Source organism: Balaenoptera musculus, chromosome 14 (genome assembly GCF_009873245.2).
Source record: "Balaenoptera musculus isolate JJ_BM4_2016_0621 chromosome 14, mBalMus1.pri.v3, whole genome shotgun sequence".
Classification (NCBI taxonomy): Eukaryota; Metazoa; Chordata; class Mammalia; order Artiodactyla; family Balaenopteridae; genus Balaenoptera; species Balaenoptera musculus.
The window spans coordinates 19281252-19303968 of NC_045798.1; the positions used below are offsets into that span (position 1 = coordinate 19281252).

At 46.3% G+C, this 22717-nt stretch overlaps 1 protein-coding gene across 2 annotated transcripts; it reads right to left on the reverse strand.

Annotated features, from left to right (window-relative positions):
• Window positions 1-2166: 2166 nt before the first annotated feature.
• Window positions 2167-21848, reverse strand: DAO (D-amino acid oxidase). Of its 2 annotated transcripts, none has more exons than XM_036823875.1 (11): window positions 21650-21848; window positions 17473-17675; window positions 15990-16104; window positions 14680-14756; window positions 13968-14033; window positions 12121-12175; window positions 10779-10883; window positions 9763-9845; window positions 6296-6413; window positions 5524-5622; window positions 2167-4323 (listed from the first exon to the last, which is right to left on the reverse strand). In XM_036823875.1, exons 2-11 carry the CDS (start codon window positions 17664-17666, stop codon window positions 4192-4194), a joined length of 1044 nt encoding a protein of 347 aa, XP_036679770.1. In that variant the 5' UTR covers window positions 17667-17675; window positions 21650-21848; the 3' UTR covers window positions 2167-4191. The 2 variants fall into 2 exon arrangements, with proteins under 2 accessions (XP_036679770.1, XP_036679771.1); XM_036823876.1 differs by having other exon boundaries at window positions 21760-21846.
• Between the last annotated feature and the right edge of the window lie 869 nt (window positions 21849-22717).

Sequence of the window (22717 nt, forward strand, 5' to 3'; positions counted from 1 at the left end):
CCAGCTTCTTTTTGCCTTTCCTCTCTACCGTCCTCTGCATGTTGCCCATTGACCCTATGTGTGAAACCTCATGGTCACAAAATAGCTGCCAAAGTGCCAGGCATCAAGTTTTTTTCAGAGATGTTAGAATGGGGAAGAAGCAGTCACAGAAGGTTTTCTTTCTAAAGGGTCTATTGTTTTTGCTTGGAAAGGGAAATCCTGCAGCAGATTTACCATTGCTTTGTATTGGTCAAACCTGGGTCACATGCCCATCCCAGCATGTGCCCCCTGCTAGGGCTGGAGAAGGAACGGCCTATCTCCCACAGGATCAAGGGATACCCACAGCCTCTTTTTTTTTTTTTTTTTTCCCACAGCCTCTTGAACACAAAATTGAGATTCTGGTAGAAGGAAGACAATAGTGGTGGGATGGGAGATAGTTGAGAGAAACCTTGACAGAGTTCTCATCAAGGCTGTTTTAGTTGCAAGGAATAGGAATTGTACTCAGATTAATTCAAATCAAGCACTACAGATTTAATATAAGACTGGGAACAGTAGTTAATTTCCTGGGGACTATAAATGTGGGAAACAGAAGTGTAAGGAACAACAGGAAGAGGGGAAGTTTGTGGCAGAGTATGGGACATAGGGGGCAGCTACTACTCAGCTCCAGCTGATTTTGTTGTACCATAGAATCGCCTGATTTTCAAGACAGGAATCTGGATTCTTATGTGAAATCTCCAAATTTTAGTATGTTAGATCAATTTTTTTTAATTTTATTATGTTGGATTGTTTAAATTTTTAAATGTGTGACTCCAATAAAATTCATCTGTAGGCCGGATTTGGTTGATGGGCGACCAGTTTGCAGCCTCTGAAAGGTTAGAGAGATCACTGAAATAAATGGAACGGGGACCTGGAGAGCCACCAGGGCCTGAGGCAGCCCTCTCTCTGGATCCGTGGCCCTGGTTTCTGTCCCTCTCTGCAGACTGGCTTCCTATTGACCCCTCATGGCTGCTGCATATGCCTGACTATGCATGTGGCTCGGGCTCACCAGGGCTCGGCTCTGCAAACACATCCGACTCAGCTGTTCGGTGTCCCACTTCTAAAGTCTCAGGAGAGAAAGCTGATTGGCCCAGTTCAGTGCTGGTTCCAATCCTGGTCCAATCAGTTGGGTCAGGGAGAGGTGGGATCAAGAGGCACGAACATGGCAGCTTTGGCCATGACAGCTACTGGTGGCACAGACAATTAATGGTATGCCTGGAACCCACAGCAGCACATAGGTAAACTTTGGAGTCTGTTCATTATAACTCTATTTTGGGTCATGTCATGGCATGTGGTCAGTATACACGGAGTATCCACCATGTATCGGCATGATATTCAACACTGAGGATGCGAAAAAGAATTGAGACATGGTCCTTATCTTCATGCACTCACAGCGTAGTGGGGAGAACGTAGATGCGTGGGACACAGATTGATATGGGCGCTAATGGAGGGATGCAGAGTATTGTGGGAGGCACACAGGATGCCAATCCCAAAGCTCTAGAACATTCTGAAGCACCTTCCAGCTCTTCAAAGATTCAGTGGTTACAGCCGGATTTAGTCACCGTTGGTACTTTACTATATTCTGATTCCTTGACATTTGAACATCTGGATACATCACGTATAATCATTCTAAATTAATCAAGAATATTTTGATGATGAACCACTTCAAATACCCCTACCCCCACCATGCCAGAGAACAGAGCGCTTCCCAGATTCATCAGTAAGGACACAGTTCCACCCGCAATAGCATCAAAAAGGATAAAACGCTTAGGAATGAATTTAACAAAAGGAGTGCAAGACTTTTGCAAACTACAAAATATTACTGAAAGAAATCAGAGATCTGAATAAATGGAGAGACATTCCATGACCATGGATCAGAAGACTTAAAATTGTTAAGGTGTCAATCAATACTCCCAAAATTAACCTTATAAATTCAACACAATCCCTGTCGAATTCCCAGCTGGCTTTTTTGGGCAGAAATTGGCAAGCTTATCGTAAAATGTATATGGAACTAAAAGGACCCAGAGTAGCCCAAAAATATCTTGAAAAAGAAGAGTAAAGTTGGAGGACTCACACTTCCTGATTTTAAAACTTAACTACAAAGCTACAAGTAATCAAGACAGTGTGGTCCTTGTACAGCAGAAACTAACACAACAGTGTAAAGTAATTATACTCTAATAAAGATGTATTAAAAAAAAGACAGTGTGGTCCTGGCATAAGGATAGATACACAGATGAATAGAATAGAAATGAGAGTCCAAAAATAAACCCCTACATTTATGGTCAATTGATTTTTGACCAAAGTTCCAAAACAATTCAATGAGAAAAGATAAACTTTTATAAACTCAGCAAGTGGCCAAGAATTCATTGTAAATATGGTTGTAGATCACCACTGGGGAAGGAGCAGGAATGTTAAGTGAAGAAAAATGAAGACATCAAGGCACATGTCCTACAGTGCCATGTGGATTGCAGAATTTCCCCATGCTCCTTCTATTCTGAATCTTGGAATGGAATCAAGAGGAAACCACATTGCAAAGAGGTCTTTACCATTTACAAAAAGGAGGGTCACTTTGGGTCTGAATAGAGACTTTCCTGGCCATGTATTTTTGTGAGTTCACTGTGTTCTGGGCCATGTAGTGTTCCTGCTGACAATTAACCTCGACCAGTAGGGGTCACTTTCCCTGGGGAATTTTAGGATGGGCAATCACTTTAGTCAAAAATGGTGTTCCACTCCAAGCACCAGGAAGTGTCCCTGACTCCAGTCTGGTGAGAGTCCCCTGATCTTGGCCCAAATGTGGCTGTGAGGAGGAGAGACCTGGTTCCTTTACAGTGTGTTTGCAGAAGTAGTTGGGGAGGAGGCCAACCGATTCCTTCATAACTATATATTTCCCCCCAACCTGGGATTCAGTGTTTCATGGTGGTTGAAAGTGAGGCACTGGAATCACATAATTTCTGGCCCTGAATCTCCATTCTACCCCTTCCCAGCTGCTGACCTTGTATTGCCTCTCTGTGCCTTGGTCTTCTCACCTACAAAATAGGAATAATAGATACTTCATGGGGGTGGTGGGGGTAGGTTGTAAGGAATAAATGAGTAATGTTTGTAAGAGTTTAGCACCAGTAGCCAGTTAGAATGCAAAAAATTATAACTATAATAAAAATAATAATTGTTGTTATTATTATTAGGGCAGGAATTCTAAGATCTTGGCTCTTATACCCTGCTTAGCTTAGGGCCAGCCAAAATCTTCATGGCAGATGCTCCATGAAGAGCCCATCACGTGAAATGGCATGGATATAGATGGCATGGGCCAGTCAAGACCTCTTCACGGCACATAGGGTGTCACTGGTCCCAGATGCATGAGGAATACTAGGCTCTGGTTTTTACCAAAGCCCCGGAGAGATAAAAATTCACCTCAGAGGCTGAGGCAGATAATTAGGGATGAAGGTGCTAAGGTGCCATCTGGGCTCATTCAAAGCTCTCAGAAACATCTGGAAGCCTGTTTGCTATCCCAGAGTGTGCTAGCCAGAAGGTAAGGGACACGTTCAATCTGCTTGGTGAATTTAGTTATCTATAAAGGGGTTCCTTTGGGGATGACCCCCAAGGGATCCTCCTCAAGGGTTACATAGTGCCCGTGGGGCCGCTAGTGGGCAGCTGAAGCCATTAGGAGTCCTGGATGTGCAACAGGCATCACGTGTTGCTAGTTCAATGGCTCTCCTCTTCTGCCTTCTCTATACCCCCGTTCTATGTATAAATTCCTGCAGTGAAATCTGATACCAGTTACCTCAAGTGCATTCTGTGGCCTTAGAGAACCAAGGTTGCAAGAGCCTCCATCACCCGGATCTCCCTCGCTCGGGGCTCCCTCACAGGCTCCCTCACAGCCTCCCTCACTCAGAGCTCCTTCGCCACTTGGATATTCTGAGCTTCCCTTCCTCTGAGGACTCATGGGCTAACAGCCTCCAGCTGTTCTTAATGTCAGGCCTGGAGAGGGTGGAGAGACCTCAGCCATCAGAGGGCGCAGGACTCTCCTTCAGGAATTGACCTTGTGGTTTCCTCTTCTCACCTTGTGCTTCTTGCAAAAAGGAGTCAGGGGTGGAGGGGGCGGTTAACAATGGGTGCGATGAGTAGTTGGCTGAGGGGAGCAGGGAGTTTTTGTGGGGGAGGCGGAGGTCACTGGTATCTTCAGAGGTGGGATGGTGGCATCCTGAGCAAATTCCTTTCTTCCAGGATTTTCCCAAAGATCTTGGCCACCTCCAGGGCACAGCCCCAGTGGATGGTGAGCCCATAGCCTCCGTGGCCATAGTTGTGGATGACCTGGGAGAGGCAAGAGAGAAGGTCCAGGTCTGCCCTAGAAGATTCAGGAGCTTCCTGAAGTATCCTAGGTAAGCCTGGGGGTACCAGAGCTCCTCTTGGTACCACCCCCGGTGGGATGTGGGAACCCCTGGCAGGGTAGTCGGGGGAGTGTTTGGGGAGTTGGAGGTCAACACCCTAGACTCCTCTTCTGTTTAGGAGGCAAACCTGCTTTAAGCACTCAACACAGAAAAAGTAGAATCACCTGGAACTTGAGGTCTGAGATTCCCCCCACCACATCAAATTATCTGAAGTTCCCTAAATCACTTTCCTTGTTCCCATCCTGCTCCAGACAGGATGTTAATAGGTAGACTCATCTACCCACCAAAGAAAAGAAGGGGCGCTGTATGGATGGACCCTGGAGAGAGGCAAGACGCCAGGGGTTTTTTTCAAAGCTAAAACCATCAGCAGGGAGTTCAACTCTATATGTGACTCTCCCCCCAACCCCACTGCCATACACACACACACACACACACACACACACACACACACACACATAATGACCTCTCTACAGACAGACACACAACGCTTTATGGACACATGACACATCCACAAAACTCTTCTATACACCCCCCCTCCAAAGGATCAGAATAAAGGAGGAAGGGTGACCTAGATTCCTTCAGCCCAGGACAACCCCTGCCTTTTCAATAAGGCCAATTCCTACCCCATGAGAGAGGACACGAGAGGGGAACCCAGAGAGGTGATGGAGCAGCCACAATGTGGACATCTGGGAAATGGCTCTGGGCTCAGATTCAAACCACATCCCAGCCTTGCCCCTACCACTGGTCTGATGTAGGCAAGTTGACTTCCACTTCTGGGAACCCCAGTTTGCTCATCTGAAGCATGGGGTGAACAGTCCCTATCCCAAAGAGCTGTAGGGGAGATTCAGTTAGGTCATTCTTGTCATGGACACAAAGTAGATGCTCAATAAAGTCCCCTTTTCCTTCTATTCGACCACAGGCTCTAGCAAATCGAGGCACTGCCCTCTATGTAAACTTGAGCAGGCCCTTTACCATCATTGAGCCTCAGTTTCCCCATTTATAGAGGAGGGGATATTAGCCACCACTGCCCCCACGTGAGTTCAGCATGACTGTTCCCCCGAAAACGCCAGAGACTTCTTAGGAGTTGGGGGATGGCATTGCTTTCCTTGCCAGGAGAGCATACCTCTGTGTTTGAAGATCCAACATGAAGCTCTTCTCTTTCTAGTCGAACCTGGGGGCGTACTGGCCGGAAGCCAGTGCATTCACTAACAATTTTTGCATCCTGGAAAGAAAAGTGTTGGTAATTCATCTCTGGATTTTTTTTTTCTGATGCCATTTTTAGGTGATAGAGGGTTAACTTTTGGAACTTCATTACCATCACCACCACCACCACTATCATAGTCACTTTTGTTAATTACCACTAAGATCATCACCACCTTTATCGGCCACCAACATCATTACTATACTACTACCATCTCACCACCAGTTCTATCAACTATCCCATCTTTATCAGTCACCGTCCCCACCAGCCACCACCATAATATCGCCTCATTACCATCATTATCACCACTCTCAGCGTTTTCATCACCATCAACGCCAACCACTACTTCTACCCTTGTCTTCATGACCATCACTATTGTTATCACCACTAGCAGGCAATTGTGAAAACTGAGATTTCTGCAACAAATACATTTGCTCCTTGTGAAGACAGACTAAGGTGTTTAAGGGATGTCACCTCAAGAGAGAGCAACTCTTAGCCATGACCAGATAGGTTTCATCAACCCACAGCAGGACTTCCCTGTACATTGTCAAATTCTGGTATAATCCAGAGTCCCCTGTTGGAATTATTTTGCCCAGTTATCCCAGTCATGATATCTTCCCATCTTCAAGCGTCCTTATGATCATCAAGCTGCTAGGATCCTGGTCTAGGGCACTGATATCTCTCCCCACCTTACCTTCAGTGTGGGCTCCAGTCTGCAGCAGCCTTCCCAAATGGTGTTGTGGTCCTGGATATTGTTTGTCTCACTCCAGTTCCCCAGCTGGAAGATGCCTCCAAGAGTCACTGCCTGGATCCTTGATAAAAGTGGGCAGGGTCAAGGATGAAGGAAAACGAAGCCTTTGAGATAACGGGGGGAGGGTCATTGCCATGCTCAACCTTACCACCATGTTTGCCTAAATCAACTTCAACATTATCATCCCACAGGTATCAAAAACAAACTTATGGTTACCAAAGGGGAAACATAACGGGGAGTGATAAATCAGGAGCTTGGGATGAACACACACACACTACTATATATAAGATAGATAACTAACAAGGACCTACTGTGTAGCACAGGGATGTGTAACCTATTGTGTAGCAATAGGTTATTGCAGACTACTCAATAGTCTGCAATAACCTATATAAGAAAAGAATCTAAAAAAGAATGAACATATATATATGTATAAATGAATCACTTTGCTGTATACCTGAAACTAACACAATATTGTAAATCAACTGTACTCCAAAAAAATTAAAATATTAAATAAACTTAAAAAAACATTATAATCTCTGCTAATAATACTGTCAAAAAGAATAAAATACCTAGGAATAAACCTACATAAGGAGGTAAAAGACCTGTACTCAGAAAACTATAAGACACTGATGAAAGAAATCAAAGATGACACAAACAGATGGAGAGATATACCATGTTCTTGGATTGTAAGAATCAATATTGTGAAAATGACTGTACTACCCAAAGCAATCTACAGATTCAATGCAATCCCTATCAAATTACCAATGGCATTTTTTACAGAACTAGAACAAAAAATCTTAAAATTTGTATGGAGACACAAAAGACCCCAAATTGCCAAAGCAATCTTGAGGGAAAATAATGGAGCTGGAGGAATCAGACTCCCTGACTTCAGACTATACTACAAAGCCACAGTCATCAAGACAATATGGTACTGGCACAAAAACAGAAATATAGATCAATGGAGCAGGATAGAAAGCCCAGAGATAAAGCCATGCACCTATGGTCAACTAATCTCTGACAAAGGAGGCAAGGATATACAATGGAGAAAAGACAGTCTCTTCAATAAGTGGTGCTGGGAAAACTGGACAGCTACATGTAAAAGAATGAAATTAGAACACTCCCTAACACCATACACAAAAATAAACTCAAAATGGATTAAACACCTAAATGTGAGACTGGACACTATAAAACTCTTAGAGGAAAACATAGGAAGAGCACTCTTTGACATAAATCACAGCAAGATCTTTTTTGACCCACCTCCTAGAGTAATGGAAATAAAAACAAAAATAAACAAATGGGACCTCATGAAACTTAAAAGCTTTTGCTTTTAAGCAAAAGCAAACTATAAACCGCAAAGGAAACTATAAACAAGACGAAAAGACAACCCTCAGAATGGGAGAAAATATTTGCAAACAAATCAACGGACAAAGGATTAATCTCCAAAATATATAAACAGCTCATGCAGCTCAATATTAAAAAAACAACCAACCCAATCCAAAAATGGGCAGAAGACCTAAATAGACATTTCTCCAAAGAAGACATACAGATGGCCAAGAAGCACATGAAAAGCTGCTCAACATCACTAATTATTAGAGAAATGCAAATCAAAACTACAATGAGGTATCACCTCACACTGGTTAGAATGGGCATCATCAGAAAATGTACAAACAACAAATGCTGGAGAGGGTGTGGAGAAAAGGGAACCCTCTTGACTGTTGGTGGGAATGGAAATTGATACAGCCACTATGGAGAACAGCATGGAGGTTCCTTAAAAAACTAAACATAGAATTACCATATGACCCAGCAATCCTACTCCTGGGATATACCCAGAGAAAACCATAATTCAAAAAGACACATGCACCCCAATGTTCATTGCAGCACTATTGACAATAGCCAGGTCATGGAAGTAACCTAAATGCCCATCGACAGATGAATGGATAAAGAAGATGTGTCACATATATACAGTGGAATATTACTCAGCCATAAAAAGTAATAAAATTGGGTCATTTGTAGAGACGTGGATGGACCTAGAGACTGTCATACAGAGTGAAGTAAGAAAGAGAAAAACAATTATCATATATTAACGCATACATGTGAAATCTGGAAAAATGCTACAGATGAACTGGTTTGCAAGGCAGAAATAGAGACACAGATATAGAGAACAAACGTATGGACACCAAGGGGGGAAAGCGGGGGTGGTGGTGGGGGGATGAACTGGGAGATTGGGATTGACATATATACACTAATGGGTATAAAATAGATAACTAAGAAGAACCTGCTGTATAAAAAAAATAAAGTTCAAAAAAAAAATCACTGCAATTGCCATTGTCATTACCATCAAACACCATCACCTCCACCATCACCATTAACATCACTGGCATCATTGTTGTCCCTTCTAATGTACAGCATAGTAATGATCGTTGACAATACTGTATTATATACTTGAAAGTTGCTAAGAAAGTAGATCTTTAATGTTCTCACCACACCTACAAAAAAACTGTAGTTATGTGAGTTGATGGATGCGTTAACTAACCTTATTGTGATAATCATTTCACAATATATACATATATCAAATCATCATGTTGTACATTTTAAATGTACACAATGTTATATGTCAATTATATCTCAATAAATCTGGGAAAAACATTGTCATCTCCATCAACAACATCATCTTCACTACTGCCTTCTTTGCTACCATTAATATATCATCACCATCAACCCCATTCACCATTTCCACCACCACCATTATCATTGCCATTGATACCATCATCTCCGCCACACCACTAACATCGCCATTGAGGCAGTCAGCACAGTCACAACATTAACATGGCCTTTGAGACTGTCATCTCTGCCATATTAAAAGTCATCATTGATAACTGTCATCTTCATCAGCACCAACTGCCACCCCCAACTCCCACTCACCACCACCATCAACACTGATCTCCTGTTCTGTAACAATACTATCTCCACTACCACCATTCCTCTATCCACAATATTATCATCATCAACCCCATCACCACCACCATTATTGCCATTCACAACACTGCTGGTGTCACTGCCATCACATCCACTACCTTTGTCTCCAGCATCACCACTACTGTCATCCCAGATTATGTTCAAGATAGAACCCAGGAGCCCAGGGGAATTCCCTGGTGGTCCAGTGGTTAGGACTCTGCACTTTCACTACTGAGGGGCTGGGTTCGATCCCTGGTCAGGGATCCCACAAGCCGCACGATGTGACAGTTAAGGCTGAGTCCTGTCTTCCCAGAGGTTTAATGGCTCAACCTCACTTAAAAGCATTGGAGGAAAAAACCTGAAAAGACTTAAGAAAGAGCCCTGGAGCAGGCAGCGGGGGCATAAAAAGAGCAGGAAGGTGCTCCCTCTTCTGCCCTACAGTATCAGATTTTTACCCCGGGATGATGTACGGGGACTTATAGATGCCTCTCTCTGGGTCATGGGTGATAATGAAGTGCTTCATCCACGGGGCATCCACCTGTTGATTGAAGACAGAGAAGTCTCATCAGAAGAGTTAAATCAGTGGGCTCCCATCGCCTGCTCCCCTCTATGACCAGATGTTCTGACAACAGTGGCAAACATTCCTTAGCCCTCCAATGACCCCTCTGTCCCAAGTCTGCACCAGACTGCTTGCTTTTGTAGGAAGAGCTGCCCCGACTGAGAGCCACCCCAGTCCCTGAAGCAGCACACATTCTCATCCACAGAAAAGCCCAACACATGTGTAAATGCACGTACACATTAGCCCACCTCGGGAACACACGTACCTGTGAATGCACTCCAGTACTCACATGGGCACACACATGCACACATACGCACAAATAGGCATGCCTCAGGCACATGCACACATACACAGTGAGAGGTGGTGTGGAACAATGCTTACACACCTGGGCTCTTAAACCAGGTTACCTGTTCTAATCCCAGTTCCATCACTTACTATGATGTGAACTTGTGCAAGTTACTAAATTCCTCCGTGCCTCAGTTTCCCCATCTGTAAGATGGCGATGGTGATGTGATAGTACCCATCTCAAAGGGTTGCAGCGAGGATCAAATTAATTAACACAATGAAGTACTTGGGTCTGTGCCTGGCACTTAGTAGGCATTCCATAAATGTTTGCTCTTTTTATTATGACAGGCATATGCAGCTTCCACATATGGACAAACACACACACACACACACACACACACACACACACATGCTTTACTATTAAGAAGAACCCCGCCCAAGAAAGAGTATGTTTGGGAGGGTCATGTTGGTTCTTCTTGTTTCTTTAACATGCAAATTCCCTGAACACTGGGGGGGGGGGTCCTCTCACAGATGTCCCCCGATTCAGCCTCTATCTTTGGAGATGAAATAAACAGGCAGAAACAATCTTTCTGTCAACAAAAGCTCATCCCTCACCTTCAGACTCACCTTAATGATCTGCCCCCGGCCTGGCTGCAGCAGGGGATCTGGTTGCAAAGCCCCAGCCCATACCCCAGTGCAGTTGATAATCACATCCGCTCCTCCTCTTGCCACCTGGTAGCAATCAACAGGGCAGGTGGGATGGGAGGGGATGAGGACCTTAGTATCCCTTGCATCCTCCCAGCCTGCAACTCTCTACTCCCTGTGGAACAGCCAGGAGGGGACTCAATGAGGAACCCATGGACCTGCCTCCAAATTCCGCTCTGCCATTTACCTACTGTGTGATCTCAGAAATGTCCCATCACCTGCTCAAGTTTCAGATCAGATTCCTTAGCTATAAAATGGGGCTGGTAACATCTGTTCATAGTGTGCTGTGAGGCTCCAGTATGACTCTGCCTATAAAAGTGTTTGGAAAAGAATACTACGGAAGGGGGAAACCTTCTTGGAACCTTCTAGAAGAAGTCAGAAAGGACACAGAGATAGTCTTCTTCCTCCTTCTGACTCCTTTTTATTTCATTCTCTTGTCTTCTACTCTGCCACGACATCTGAGGAAGGCACATTGGAAGCCCCAGTGCCGTGCATTGTATGGGAAGCTCCACAGCTCAAGGATGTAGCATGATGGGCACCCAAACTCCCAGCCCAGCCCCAGTGACTCCCCTCACAGGTCAGTCCTGGGTCACACTGCTATTTTTCATGAGCCAGTGTTTGCCACACTGGGCTGTGAGCCCCTTGGGATTGAGAGCTGTGTCTAAGTCAAGTATGTATTCCAAGTGCCCCTCAGGGCTTGACCTAGAGCAGATGCTCGTACACGTTAGTGGCTGCAAGTACAAGAGTCTTCCATGTGCCAAGCAGTGTCCTGGGTACTGAGATTGAGTGAGGTCATACAGCAAAGCTCCTGGTACATAGCCAGTGCCTGCTGATGGTAGCTGCTACTATCATTATTATTGATGGTGGTGTCACTCTGGAGGTAAGTCAGTGGAGGGCCTTGACTTTGTAGGAACATCAACCCAGATGTTGGTAAGAAGCAACCAAGCATCTGGAACTTGGGGGTGTGGTACAGCTGATATTGAGAAGAGGCAGCCAGCTCTCTGGCCCTAAAACTCACTGAGGCTCAGATATAGATATAGCCCCTAATGGCCACCATGATCCCACTGTCCCTTTGCTTCTGACACCAACATCAAGGCAGAATGCCTGAGTCCTTCTGGGATTAAAAATAGACCTAGAATCTGGGACAGGCCTCAAAGGGATGCTAGGAGCCTGAGAAGGGGCCCCCCAACCCTACAACAGGAAGCAAAGGCCTCCCCTCTTCTCCTCTCTCCCACATCCAGCCCCTTCCAGCCCGGCAGCTCACCTCCTCAAAAGACTCCACCTTCCTTAGGAGGAATTTCACTCCTCTCTCAGTTAACCTGGGATGATCAAACACATAAAAAAATCCAGTATTCAGTTCTCTGTCCCATCCCTCCAAGAGGATGGCGTGGGGGACATTTCCCAAAGAACCTTTTGTGGATGTTAGTCCCACAGGATGCTCCTTGAGAATATGGCTGTGTAGTCCAGTTCATGAGCACCTTGATGGACTAGTGGTCCACGAGATGTCCCTTAGGAGACCTGAGATGGTCCAAGCCCCACGTTGGGCAGATGGAGATGGGAGAAGGGCCTTGCTGAAAGTCATACAGTGAGTCTATGATGGGATTAGGACTCAAACCCAGGCCTCTTACTACCACCACCCTGCTTTGTATTATCAAAGGGAATGAGATGCGGGGTGGAGGAGGGGCAGGGTTGGGCCAAAGCCGAATTGCTTCTTTATCTGAAGCAGAGCATGAGGAAGGATGTGGGCTGGGGACACCCACACCTCCCTAAATTTCACAGAGAAAAAATATATATCACTATTAGAAATATAGTAGAAACATTAAAAGAATAGGAAGTAAACCATATGCAAGCTAAAGCATAATATCAGGATTATTTTATCCACATGGTTTCCTCAAGATAGAAAAACTGGGAGCATTCTTTCCTGGAAGGGGCTGGATAAGAGTCATAAGCGTCCCAAGGTTAGGAGACATAACCATGTTTTAATACAATGGTTTCCAAACCTGGCTGATAATTACAATGACTTAGGGAACTTCTTACAATACAAATTTCTGAGCCCCACTCCAGAGAATCTGATTCAGTAGATACAAAGTGAGGTCCTGAAATCTATATTTTTAAAAACCTCCCCAAGTCATTTGATAAAAGCCACCATCCATTCCAGTTTTTTAAAAATCTTAATAAAATAATAATATATAGGAAATATATGGAATCTTCCTTAATATGAATGTATGTGAATATGAATACAAATTGTATCTCTCAAGCTAATGTTTGCTAATTTAGAACACTACAAGATTCCTATCAACATAAGGAACGCCCTTAGCACAGGGACATCCTCTATCATCTGTATTAGTTAGTGTTATTCTAGAGGTACTGGCCACAGCAATTAGACAAGAAAAAAAAATGAGGTATAAAAATAAAAACCGGACTTCCCTGGTGGCACAGTGGTTAAGAATCCTCCTGCCAATGCAGGGAACATGGGTTTGAGCCCTGGTCTGGGAAGATCCCAAATGCTGCAGAACAACTAAGCCCGTGTGCCACCACTACTGAGCCTGCACTCTAGAGCCTGTGAGCCACAACTACTGAGCCTGCATGCCACAGCTACTGAAGCCTACGTGCCTAGAGCCCGTGCTCTGCAACAAGAGAAGCCGCCCGCAATGAGAAGCCTGTGCAATGCAATGAAGAGTAGCCCCTGCTCACCGCAGCTAGAGAAAGCCCGCGTGGAGCAACAAAGACCCAATGCAGCCAATAAATAAATTAATAAAAATTTTAAAAATTAAAAAAAAAACAAATTATGTTTTGTAGATGATGTAAATATATCTGGAAAACTTAAGAGAATCTATTTAAAGCTATTACACAGCCATAACAGATTTTAGTAAGGCTGATAATAAATACTGTATCACATGTAAAAAGCTTCCCAGGTGGTTCCAACAAGGTGTGGAAGCCACTGTCTTAGTGCACAGAGGTGGTCAGAAACAAGGATAGCTCCCACCAAACCTAAAGGTTTTCATCAACATTTGGGGTTGGTCAATACAAAGACAAATCCCATGAACAATCATCCACTACAACCCTGGTCCCTGAGAGGTGCTTTCCTCAAAGTGAAGCTGAAAATCTCACCTTTCAGTCAGCCACTGCAGATACTTCCTTCCCTCCAGAATCAGGCTTGTGTTGAACCAGCCATAGCTAGAGTCACAGGAGGCAAAAGGTGGGAATAAAGGATCAGAATCACAGCTATATTTGAAGGCTATCATATGGAGGTGGGAGCTGTCACATTCTTTGGGCCCCCAAAGGGTAGAGCAAGGACCACTGGGTGACATTCAAGGAGGAAGCGGTTTTCAGCTCGAAGCAAGGGAATATTTTCTATCAGACAAAGCCATTCCTGACATTGGGGTGTGCAAGTGGAGATTAATGTGCATCTGTAGAGAGGGTTTAGACATGGGGTGAGGTGAAGAGAGGACCAGAGAGGCATCAGGCTATAGCGAAAAGAATAGAGGGGTTTGGACTGGGTTGGAATCCCATTCTGGCCACTTGGCTGTGTGACCTGGGGAAGTGACTTGGCCTCTCTGAAGCTCAGTTTCCTCATCTACAAAATGAGATAGTGTTATGGAACTTCTGGGCTTGAGATCTATGATTCCGTATCCCCTACCTCCCTAGTCTAAGGTGCAGTTTGGGTGGGTGGGCTCTCTGAAAGAGCTGGACAGAGCACTGGGAGACCAGAGTATGGGGCTCTAGACCAGGGATGGAACAGGAAATTTGGTGCCTCCATCTTTTGGACAAGCCTATCTGAACTGTGGGGCCTCAGCTCCTTCACCCATGGCAGTAACCTTACCTGTAATCGGGAAACATGTCCAGCTCTCTCGGAGTCAGCTTCCGAAATCCCAGAACTACATCCTTCCAGTAAGGGTCCTTTAGAAGAAGAGAAGGTAGCACAGGGATAAATGAACATCAATAAGAATGATAATAACAAAAACTTATATAATGTTTTCTGTGTGTAAGGCACTGTTCCACGCATTTTACTCATACCAATCCAATAATCTTTACAACAACCCACTGAGGTAGATACTATTTTTAGTTCCATTTTGCAGATGGGCCCATTGAGTCTCAGAGAGGTTAAGTAACTTGTCTAAGGTCACACAGCTAATAAATGGTGGAGCTGAGATTCGAACCCACACAGTTTGGCTTCAGAGTCCATGTTCTTAACCATGATGCTATATGAAGGGTAAGAATAAGGCTGAGGATGAGTGATAGGGTAAGGGTCATAAATAGGGGAGAAAAAAAGGGGCGACAGTGAAGGTCACCAAAGGATGAGAGTGGGAGGTAGCAGAGTGGAGGGTCAGACAACCTGGGGGTAGATTTTGGCCTCATCACTGACCACTTTGAATTCTCTGAGACTCAGTTTTCTTATCTGTATAATGGAGTTAATAATCACTCTTGGAAGGTAACAGATAATGAAAGTAACGCCCTTAGCACAGTGCTAGACATTGAATAAACCTGGGAGAACTGGCATGGGATTCTGGGCACCCAGCCAGACCACCCCTTCCAAACAACCATGGCTTTGCCTTTCATTCGAGCTGGGTTCAAATTCGAGCTCTGCCACTTAAAGCTTTGTGAGCTTAAGTAAGTTACCCCAATTCTCGGAGCCTCTAGTTTCTCATCTGCAAAAGGAGGACAATGATAACACTTACTTCCTGGTTATGATGAAAATTTAATGAGTCATTAGTTATAAAGTGGTTAGGACAGGGCCTGGCACATAGTAAGTACTTCAGAAGTCTGTGCCAGGGTGAGTGTTTTAGTCCATCTTAATGGAAAGTCCTGGAACCTCCAGGGGAGCAGGAAACCTTTTGGCTTCAGCGTCAAGTGCCTCCCACTCCAGGATGTGTCTGTATTTCACCCATACCACTCAAGAAGGGCTAGTTTCCCTGGTTCATCAGAAGATTCTTTGGTCTCTGCCAATTTAATAACAAAGTTGAAAATGAAAATGATTTTGAAAGCAAAAATAGAAATTAAAGTAAACCTGTTTTGAACACAGGAGTCTTTGGCTAAGAGGCTCAAAGTACCACCTCCCCCCACCCCCTGCCACACCCTGGTCTCTGATCAAGGCTCTGCCCTTTGGTTTATGGTCAAGGACTCCTCACTCACCGGAACGACTTCATGGAAGAGGTTGTAGCCTGAGACTGGGGCCAGGCCCATGTCTGCCGCGTTGGGAGAACCGATGTGGCTCAGGAGATAGTTGAAGGTCTGCTGGTTCCAGTGCCTAGAAGGATCCCCCAGATCTCAGTCACCTAATACCTTGAGATGGACAAGAAAGCTCCAAGGGTTGGCTTGCGTGGGGCTGTGATCAGGTTGGTGGGATGTGTCCAAATCCAGAAATCCACCACGTTCACTCTGCAGTGCCCCAGATGCTACGGTCTTCCCCCTCCCCAAGCTTTCTAATATTTTCCCATTAAAGGGAAGAGGGGTAACAAAGGATGCTCCATCAACATAGAGGACAGTCTTGTGGTTGCCAAGGGGGAGGGGGTTGGTTGGGGGAGGGATGGAGTGGAAGGCTGGGGTTAGCAGATGTAAGCTATTGTATACAGAATGGATAAACAGCAAGGTCCTACTGTAGAGCACAGAGAACTATATTCAATATCCTATGATAAACTATAATGGAAAAGAAAAAAAAAAGGAATGTATATATATGTATAACTGAATCACTTCGCTGTACAGCAGAAATGAACACAACATTGTAAATCAACTATGCTTCAAAAAAAAAAAAAAAAGATGCTCCATCATAACGATTTGGAGCCTACCTCTGGCTTGGGATCATGTAGCTGCGAGTTTAAATGAAAGCTTTGACTGCTTTGGGGACTGTGCGCCTGTGTTCAGGCTCACTCTGGGCACCCCCCACTGTAAACGCCAGTGGCAGGCATCACTTACTGCTTCTGAACACTTTCTCTCCCCTCCCCGGGCACACAGCTCAACAACATTTCCTAGACTCGCTTGCAGATAGGTGTGACCATGTGGCTGCGTTCTTGCCAACGGACCCTAACGTCTCCTCCCAGGTGGTCCTCATGCTGTGCTCCTTCTACAGGCACTGGCCCATGGCAACATCGGAAGCCACAGGGAGGACGGCAGAGCCATGAGGTGGAAGGAGCCCGGGCCCCTGAATTGCCACCTACTGATCAGGAATACTGGTTTTGGAATTTATGGGCATGAGAATGAAACTTCCGTTTGAGCCGTTATTCATTGGAGGGTTCCTTTGTTGAAGCAGCTGGTGGTTTCTAAACTGACACAATGACCTCTGCCACTTTGCTAAACTTGAACATCCATCCACCCACTCAGAGGCATTCCTGATGGACAGATGCATTCAGCATCCACAGCCACCGGTTTAGGTGAGGGATGGAGACAAAGCCTCCATCTGTCTGGCACACATGGCTTCTTAGCCTTTCGGCCACAATCAAGTATAGCATCTGTCTGGCCCACAGCAGGGACTTAATATTTATGCGTACTGTCTTTATAGCATGTCAGGCCAGAGCCTCCACAAAGGGCTGTAATTGGTGACGGGAACCCTGAGAGGGAACATCCTCTCTGCAGACTCAACCCCTCTGGCCCCAGGCCACCCTCCGGGACCCTCACTCACGCCTCCTGTGGGTTGCTGGGCTCGGAGAGGTAGGGCTGCCAGAGGCCGGCAGCCACATCAGTGTTGGTGAGCGGGGTGAAGCGTTCTGCGTAGACCTTCACATCCAGCGACTGCAGGACCGAGTGGTAGCGCTCATGGATGCAGAGGGCGGTGGACAGCCCGATGACACCCGCTCCGATCACTACCACGCGCATCGTGCCAGCCTGCGGGAAGTCAGGGTTGAGGCATGCCACCACCACCATCGCTACCATCCACTGACGGCTTAGAAGATGCCAGACACCGCCCAGCCCTTTTATACTTGATTCCCTCAGTGGCCCTTACACATAGGAAAATTGAGGCACAGAGAGGCAAAGCAACTTGCCTAAGTTCACACAACCAGTAAGGGATGCAGCTTTCTCTGGGGAGTCTCCTCGAATACCCTGTCCCCAGGCTGGGAAAACAAAAAGGGCCCAGCAGAGTGCCTGGCCAGCTGTAGTCTGGTTAGTCTAGTGGTTAGGACAATGGGCTTCAAATCTCAGATCTCAGCTCTGCTCCCTGCTGGCCATGACTTTGGCCAAGATGCTTCTCAAGCCTCAAATTCTTTTTCTGGAAAATGAGAAAAATAACTCATGCCTGGAAGAGTAGATGGGAGTTTTCACAAGATGGCAAATGTAAAAAGCTTAACACGGTGTCTAGTGCAGAAGAAGTGACTTCCTGACATTTGTGGAGCACCTACTGTGTGCCAGCCCCTGCGCTAAGTGCTTCCCAAGCGTCATTTCATCTAAGTCTCCCACATTCTTAGAAAGTAGGGGCTGGTGTTATTGGCCCCATTCTACAGATGAGGAAACGAAGGCTCAAAGAGGTGGAGTAACTTACCTGAAGTCACACAGCCAGTAAATGGTGCTGCCAGGATTTAATTTTAATTCAAGTAAACTTGATACACAATGCGCACCTAGTGTGTGCTAAGCTGGCAGCTAGTGGATGCAGCTGCGAGCAAGTCAGATGCAATGTCTGGCCTCAGAACTCAGATCTTCAGCACATCCCATCCAGGCCTGCCTTAGGGTGCTTGGCTGGCTGGGTCCTCAGAAGTTTAGAAGACCTACCAGCTTTTGACCTTGAAGCTGCTTGGGCCTGCACAGCAGGGAAATATTCTGCAGGCTCCTGCTAAGGCAGAACAAGGGGACTTTTTGTGCCCGGAAGGGCCAAATTCAACTTTCCCTCCTCTCTGCTCACAGCTCTCCTCCCACAGACCTTGCCTCCTGGCAACTGCGGCCCGTGGCCCTGAACGGCAGGACATTCTCAATATGGCCTAGTTTTGTAAAGGGGAAAATGGCTCCAGCCCACAAGAACTGGACTCTGTTGGGGTTTCAGCAGCCAAGTTGGAGATAAAACCAAAAAACGGAAAAGCCTCGTTCCTCTGGGTGATTCTGCTTCCAGACTCGAGCCTGGGCTTAGTTGCAGGGGGACCCTCTCAGGGACCCCTCGCCTCCTCCCCCATCCTTTGCCTCAGGAGATGCAATCTCCTCAGCTGTGAAATAGGGTTAACCCCATCTCATGGGGTCAGCCTGAAGATTAAATGACTAGCCTGGTCAAAGTTCCTGGTACAGGACCTGGCCTCAATCTATGGTGGCCTCCTTCTGTCCCCTAGCACCTTGAAAATAACAATGCGAAAAACACTGGCTGTGGAGGAGGGGAGAGGCAGGAGGGAGAGTCAGACTTGGCTTCACTACCGGCTTGCTGTGTGACCTTGGCCAAGTTACTTCCCCTCTCTGGGCTTTCTGTCTCTGCATATCCTCTGGAGATTTGACCACTTTTGACATTGACAGTAAGAAGGCAGGAATAGAGGGTTTTCCTGTATTTTCCAAATTCCCCATAATGAACCCAGGAGGCGGTGTGGCTTGGAGAGGTGGCAGTAACAGCCCAGGCTGGGGGTTAGACAGCCTGGCTCTGGCACACACCAGCTGTGTGACCCTGGGTAAGTCACTTCACTTGACTGAGCGAGAGGTTTCTGAGCAGGGAGAAAGAGACTTCAGACCGAAGCCATCACATGGCACGTCTCCAATAACAAGGCTGTGGCAAAGCCTCTGGTTAGAAATGGTGGCACATGCCCAAGAGAAGATCATGAGGGGGGGACCCAGAGCAACTTCTGGAACCAACTGGCCAAGACAAAGAAGGACAGGTAACAGCATAGGGCTCAGTTTCTCCAATGTCTAAAATCCTAAAGATAAGCAAGATGGCATCGTGCAGAAGGGGAAACTGAGGTTCACAGAAGGGGAGCCACTCAGTCAAAGTCACATGTTTGTGATCAAAAAATTTGTACAGTCTTGGGGTTTAAAAGTCTCTGTGAAAGAAAAGACCTGGCAGTGGGGAGATTACAATAGCAGCTGCTAGCTTTTCGACTTCTAGTATGTGTTACTCATTGTGCTAAGAACTTGACATGTGGGACTTCCCTGGCAGCGCAGTGGTTAGGAATCTGCCTGCCAATGCAGGGGACATGGGTTTGAGCCCTGGTTTGGGAAGATCCCACATGCCGCGGAGCAACTAAGCCCGTGAGCCACAACTACTGAGCCCGTGTGCCACAACTACTGAAGCCCTCGCGCCTAGAGCCAGCCCGTGCTCCGCAACAAGAGAAGCCACCACAATGGGAAGCCCGTACACCACAACAAAGAGTAGCCCCCGCTCGCTGCAACTAGAGAAAGCCCGCGTGCAGCAATGAAGACCCAACGCAGCCAAGAATAAATAAATAAATAAATAAATAAAAAGAAATGGACATGCATTATCTACTTTAATCTTCTAACAACCCTCAGCGTTGTCCTTATGCCCATTTTACAGATGAGGCAACTGAGGCTTAGGCACCAGCTGGTGAGAAGCAGAGCCCAGGCCGGCCTAACTCTCAAGGCTGTGTGCTTACACCCCATGCTAATCCCACAATTTGAAAAACCATCAGGTCAAGCAGGCAAAGAAAAACAGCCAAGGCTTCCGAGTCCTGCGTTGAAAAAAAAACACGAAATACAACGAGTACAGGAATTTTATTGTGTTGGTGATAGGCATAGAATTGAAAAGGGAAAATGTGTGTCCTAAGTCAATTATCTTAGTTAAATAAATGAATCAGATTTGATACTGATTGTAGCAACCATGTGTGTGTGCATGCATTTAAGTGGAATATAAATGCATAAGGTTCTTATCAGAATTGGCAGCCAGACTGTAGGATCTGACAGACCCAGCCTCGGGTGAAATCATTCATGCATGTGGGTAATGAACTCCTGGACTCGTCTGCACACAGCTCTGTTATCGTTCAACCATTTTCTTGTTGTTGCTGACGTTTTTATTAGTGTTGCAGTTTTCTGCTTTGTGCCATTACTTCAAACAAGCGTGCTTGGAGTGTGCATTCAGGAAGATGCAAACAGCTGGGGTTATTATGTGTGTGTGTGTGTGTGTGTGTGTGTGTGTGTGTAATTGTAATGTCTATGTATTTGTGGAGTAGGAAGGGAATTTTGGCCATCTGCCACTTGCCAGACACATATAGATGCAGTACAGACATCCTCTTACTTTATCCTCTCAACTGCTCTAAGAAGTTCTATAGACGCAGGACTGAGGTTCAGGGAGAGGAAGTCACTCCCCCAAAGTCACACAGCCAGTGTGGGACAGCATTCGGATCTGGACCCAGTTCTATCTGAGCTTTTCTGTGCTGCGCCATAGAGCTCTTTAGGCGGCCGGCAAGAAATTGGTGGCCGGCAAGAAATTGGCAGCTGACACCTTCCGCTTACTTTTCAGTCTTGTATTTGTTTGCTTATAACTTGCCTTGTCCCTAGAATGAACCTTGAAGCAGCTCATGCCTTTGATGGCTACATGTGCAAAAAATAGGGAAGACTTGCTTTTTTAAAAAAAATCAACAAGTCACGGGTGAGGTATTTGAATGAATATAATCAGCTCCATGTGGCTAACTCTTATGAAGCTTCAGAGTTTATCTTTAAAACAGAACAGATTCTGTAAACGCTGGAAAACCAGGCTACCAGCTCCCAGACCCCCAAATAATAGTAATGGCCGTTTATTGAGTACCTGCTATGTGCCCAGTTCTGTGCTAAGCCCCTTATAGTCATCACCTCTTTTTATACTCAGATTAACCCTGGAAGAGGTGAGTTATGACCCTTATCTTCCAGATGAGGAAACTGAGGCTTGGAGAGGTGAAGGCACTTACCTGTGGTCCCTGCAAGGCTGTCACTTGCGTCAGGCTCTAACGTGGACCTTCTCTGTCGACACTGGGAGGACACTCAGATCTGCTGCGCCACCACCCCTGCCCCCGCTCACCTGGCGTGCCAAATTTCTGGAGAAAAGAGGCAGCTGCTATGGGTGCAGGGTCCTATCTCCTAAAGGGAGGCTCCTGAGGCTGGGGCGTCCTGTCCTCAGCTGGGACTGGAGCTCAGGGTCAAAGTCTGAAGTTACGGACAGGGCACAGCAAGGGGTGGGGCTGGACACCACGCTGCTCTCAGGGGCTGGACCTGGGCCAGGCTGGGAGACCTCACCTCCCCTCGCTCCGGTCCCTGAAAAGTTGCCTGACTTTTCTGGCTGATCCTAAGTCCCTGTGGACAGGCCTTTGGGGAGGGAGGGAGGATGGATGGGGGTTCTTGGAGGGCTGATGGGCACAAGGAGGTTTGTCTCCCGGGCCAGCTGGAGACGATCCTCTTTCTTCCCTCTTCCTGCTGCCACCCTGGGGGAGGAGAGGGTGGCCCCCTGAGCCACTGTGAGTCTGCACAGTGGGGATGGTCAAACTGGCAGCCCCTGAGGTGAGGCCAGAGGTATAGGACAGGGGCTCCTAGGGCCGGCCAGCCAGCCAGCCTAATGCCATTCTGGGATGCTGGGTGGATGAGGCCAAGGAGAGATTCAAGGCGATGCCTGTTTGGGCTGTAAAGATGTGTCGCTCTTTGCTCCTGTATCCCAGAGACACGAATGGCTGGACGCCAGGTCCCTCCTCTGCCAGAGCTAGACCTGGAGCAGTGATTATTAGAGCTCAGAGAGCATCAGGCTGCCCACCGTATGGATGGGGAGACTGAGGCCCAGAGAGAGGGACCAACCAGCCCTGGGTGAAGCATCCTTTGGGTCAGCTTTGAAGGTCCAGCCTGTAACCCCTTACCTTCAGCATTATCAGATAAAAACGTGCAGATGCCATAAGAAAATGCATGCAAAATACTAGTGCATACTCTTTTCTCTAATAATAAAAAAGATGGGGTGAACTCCACCTTTTACTTATATGCTTCCATTTCATTTG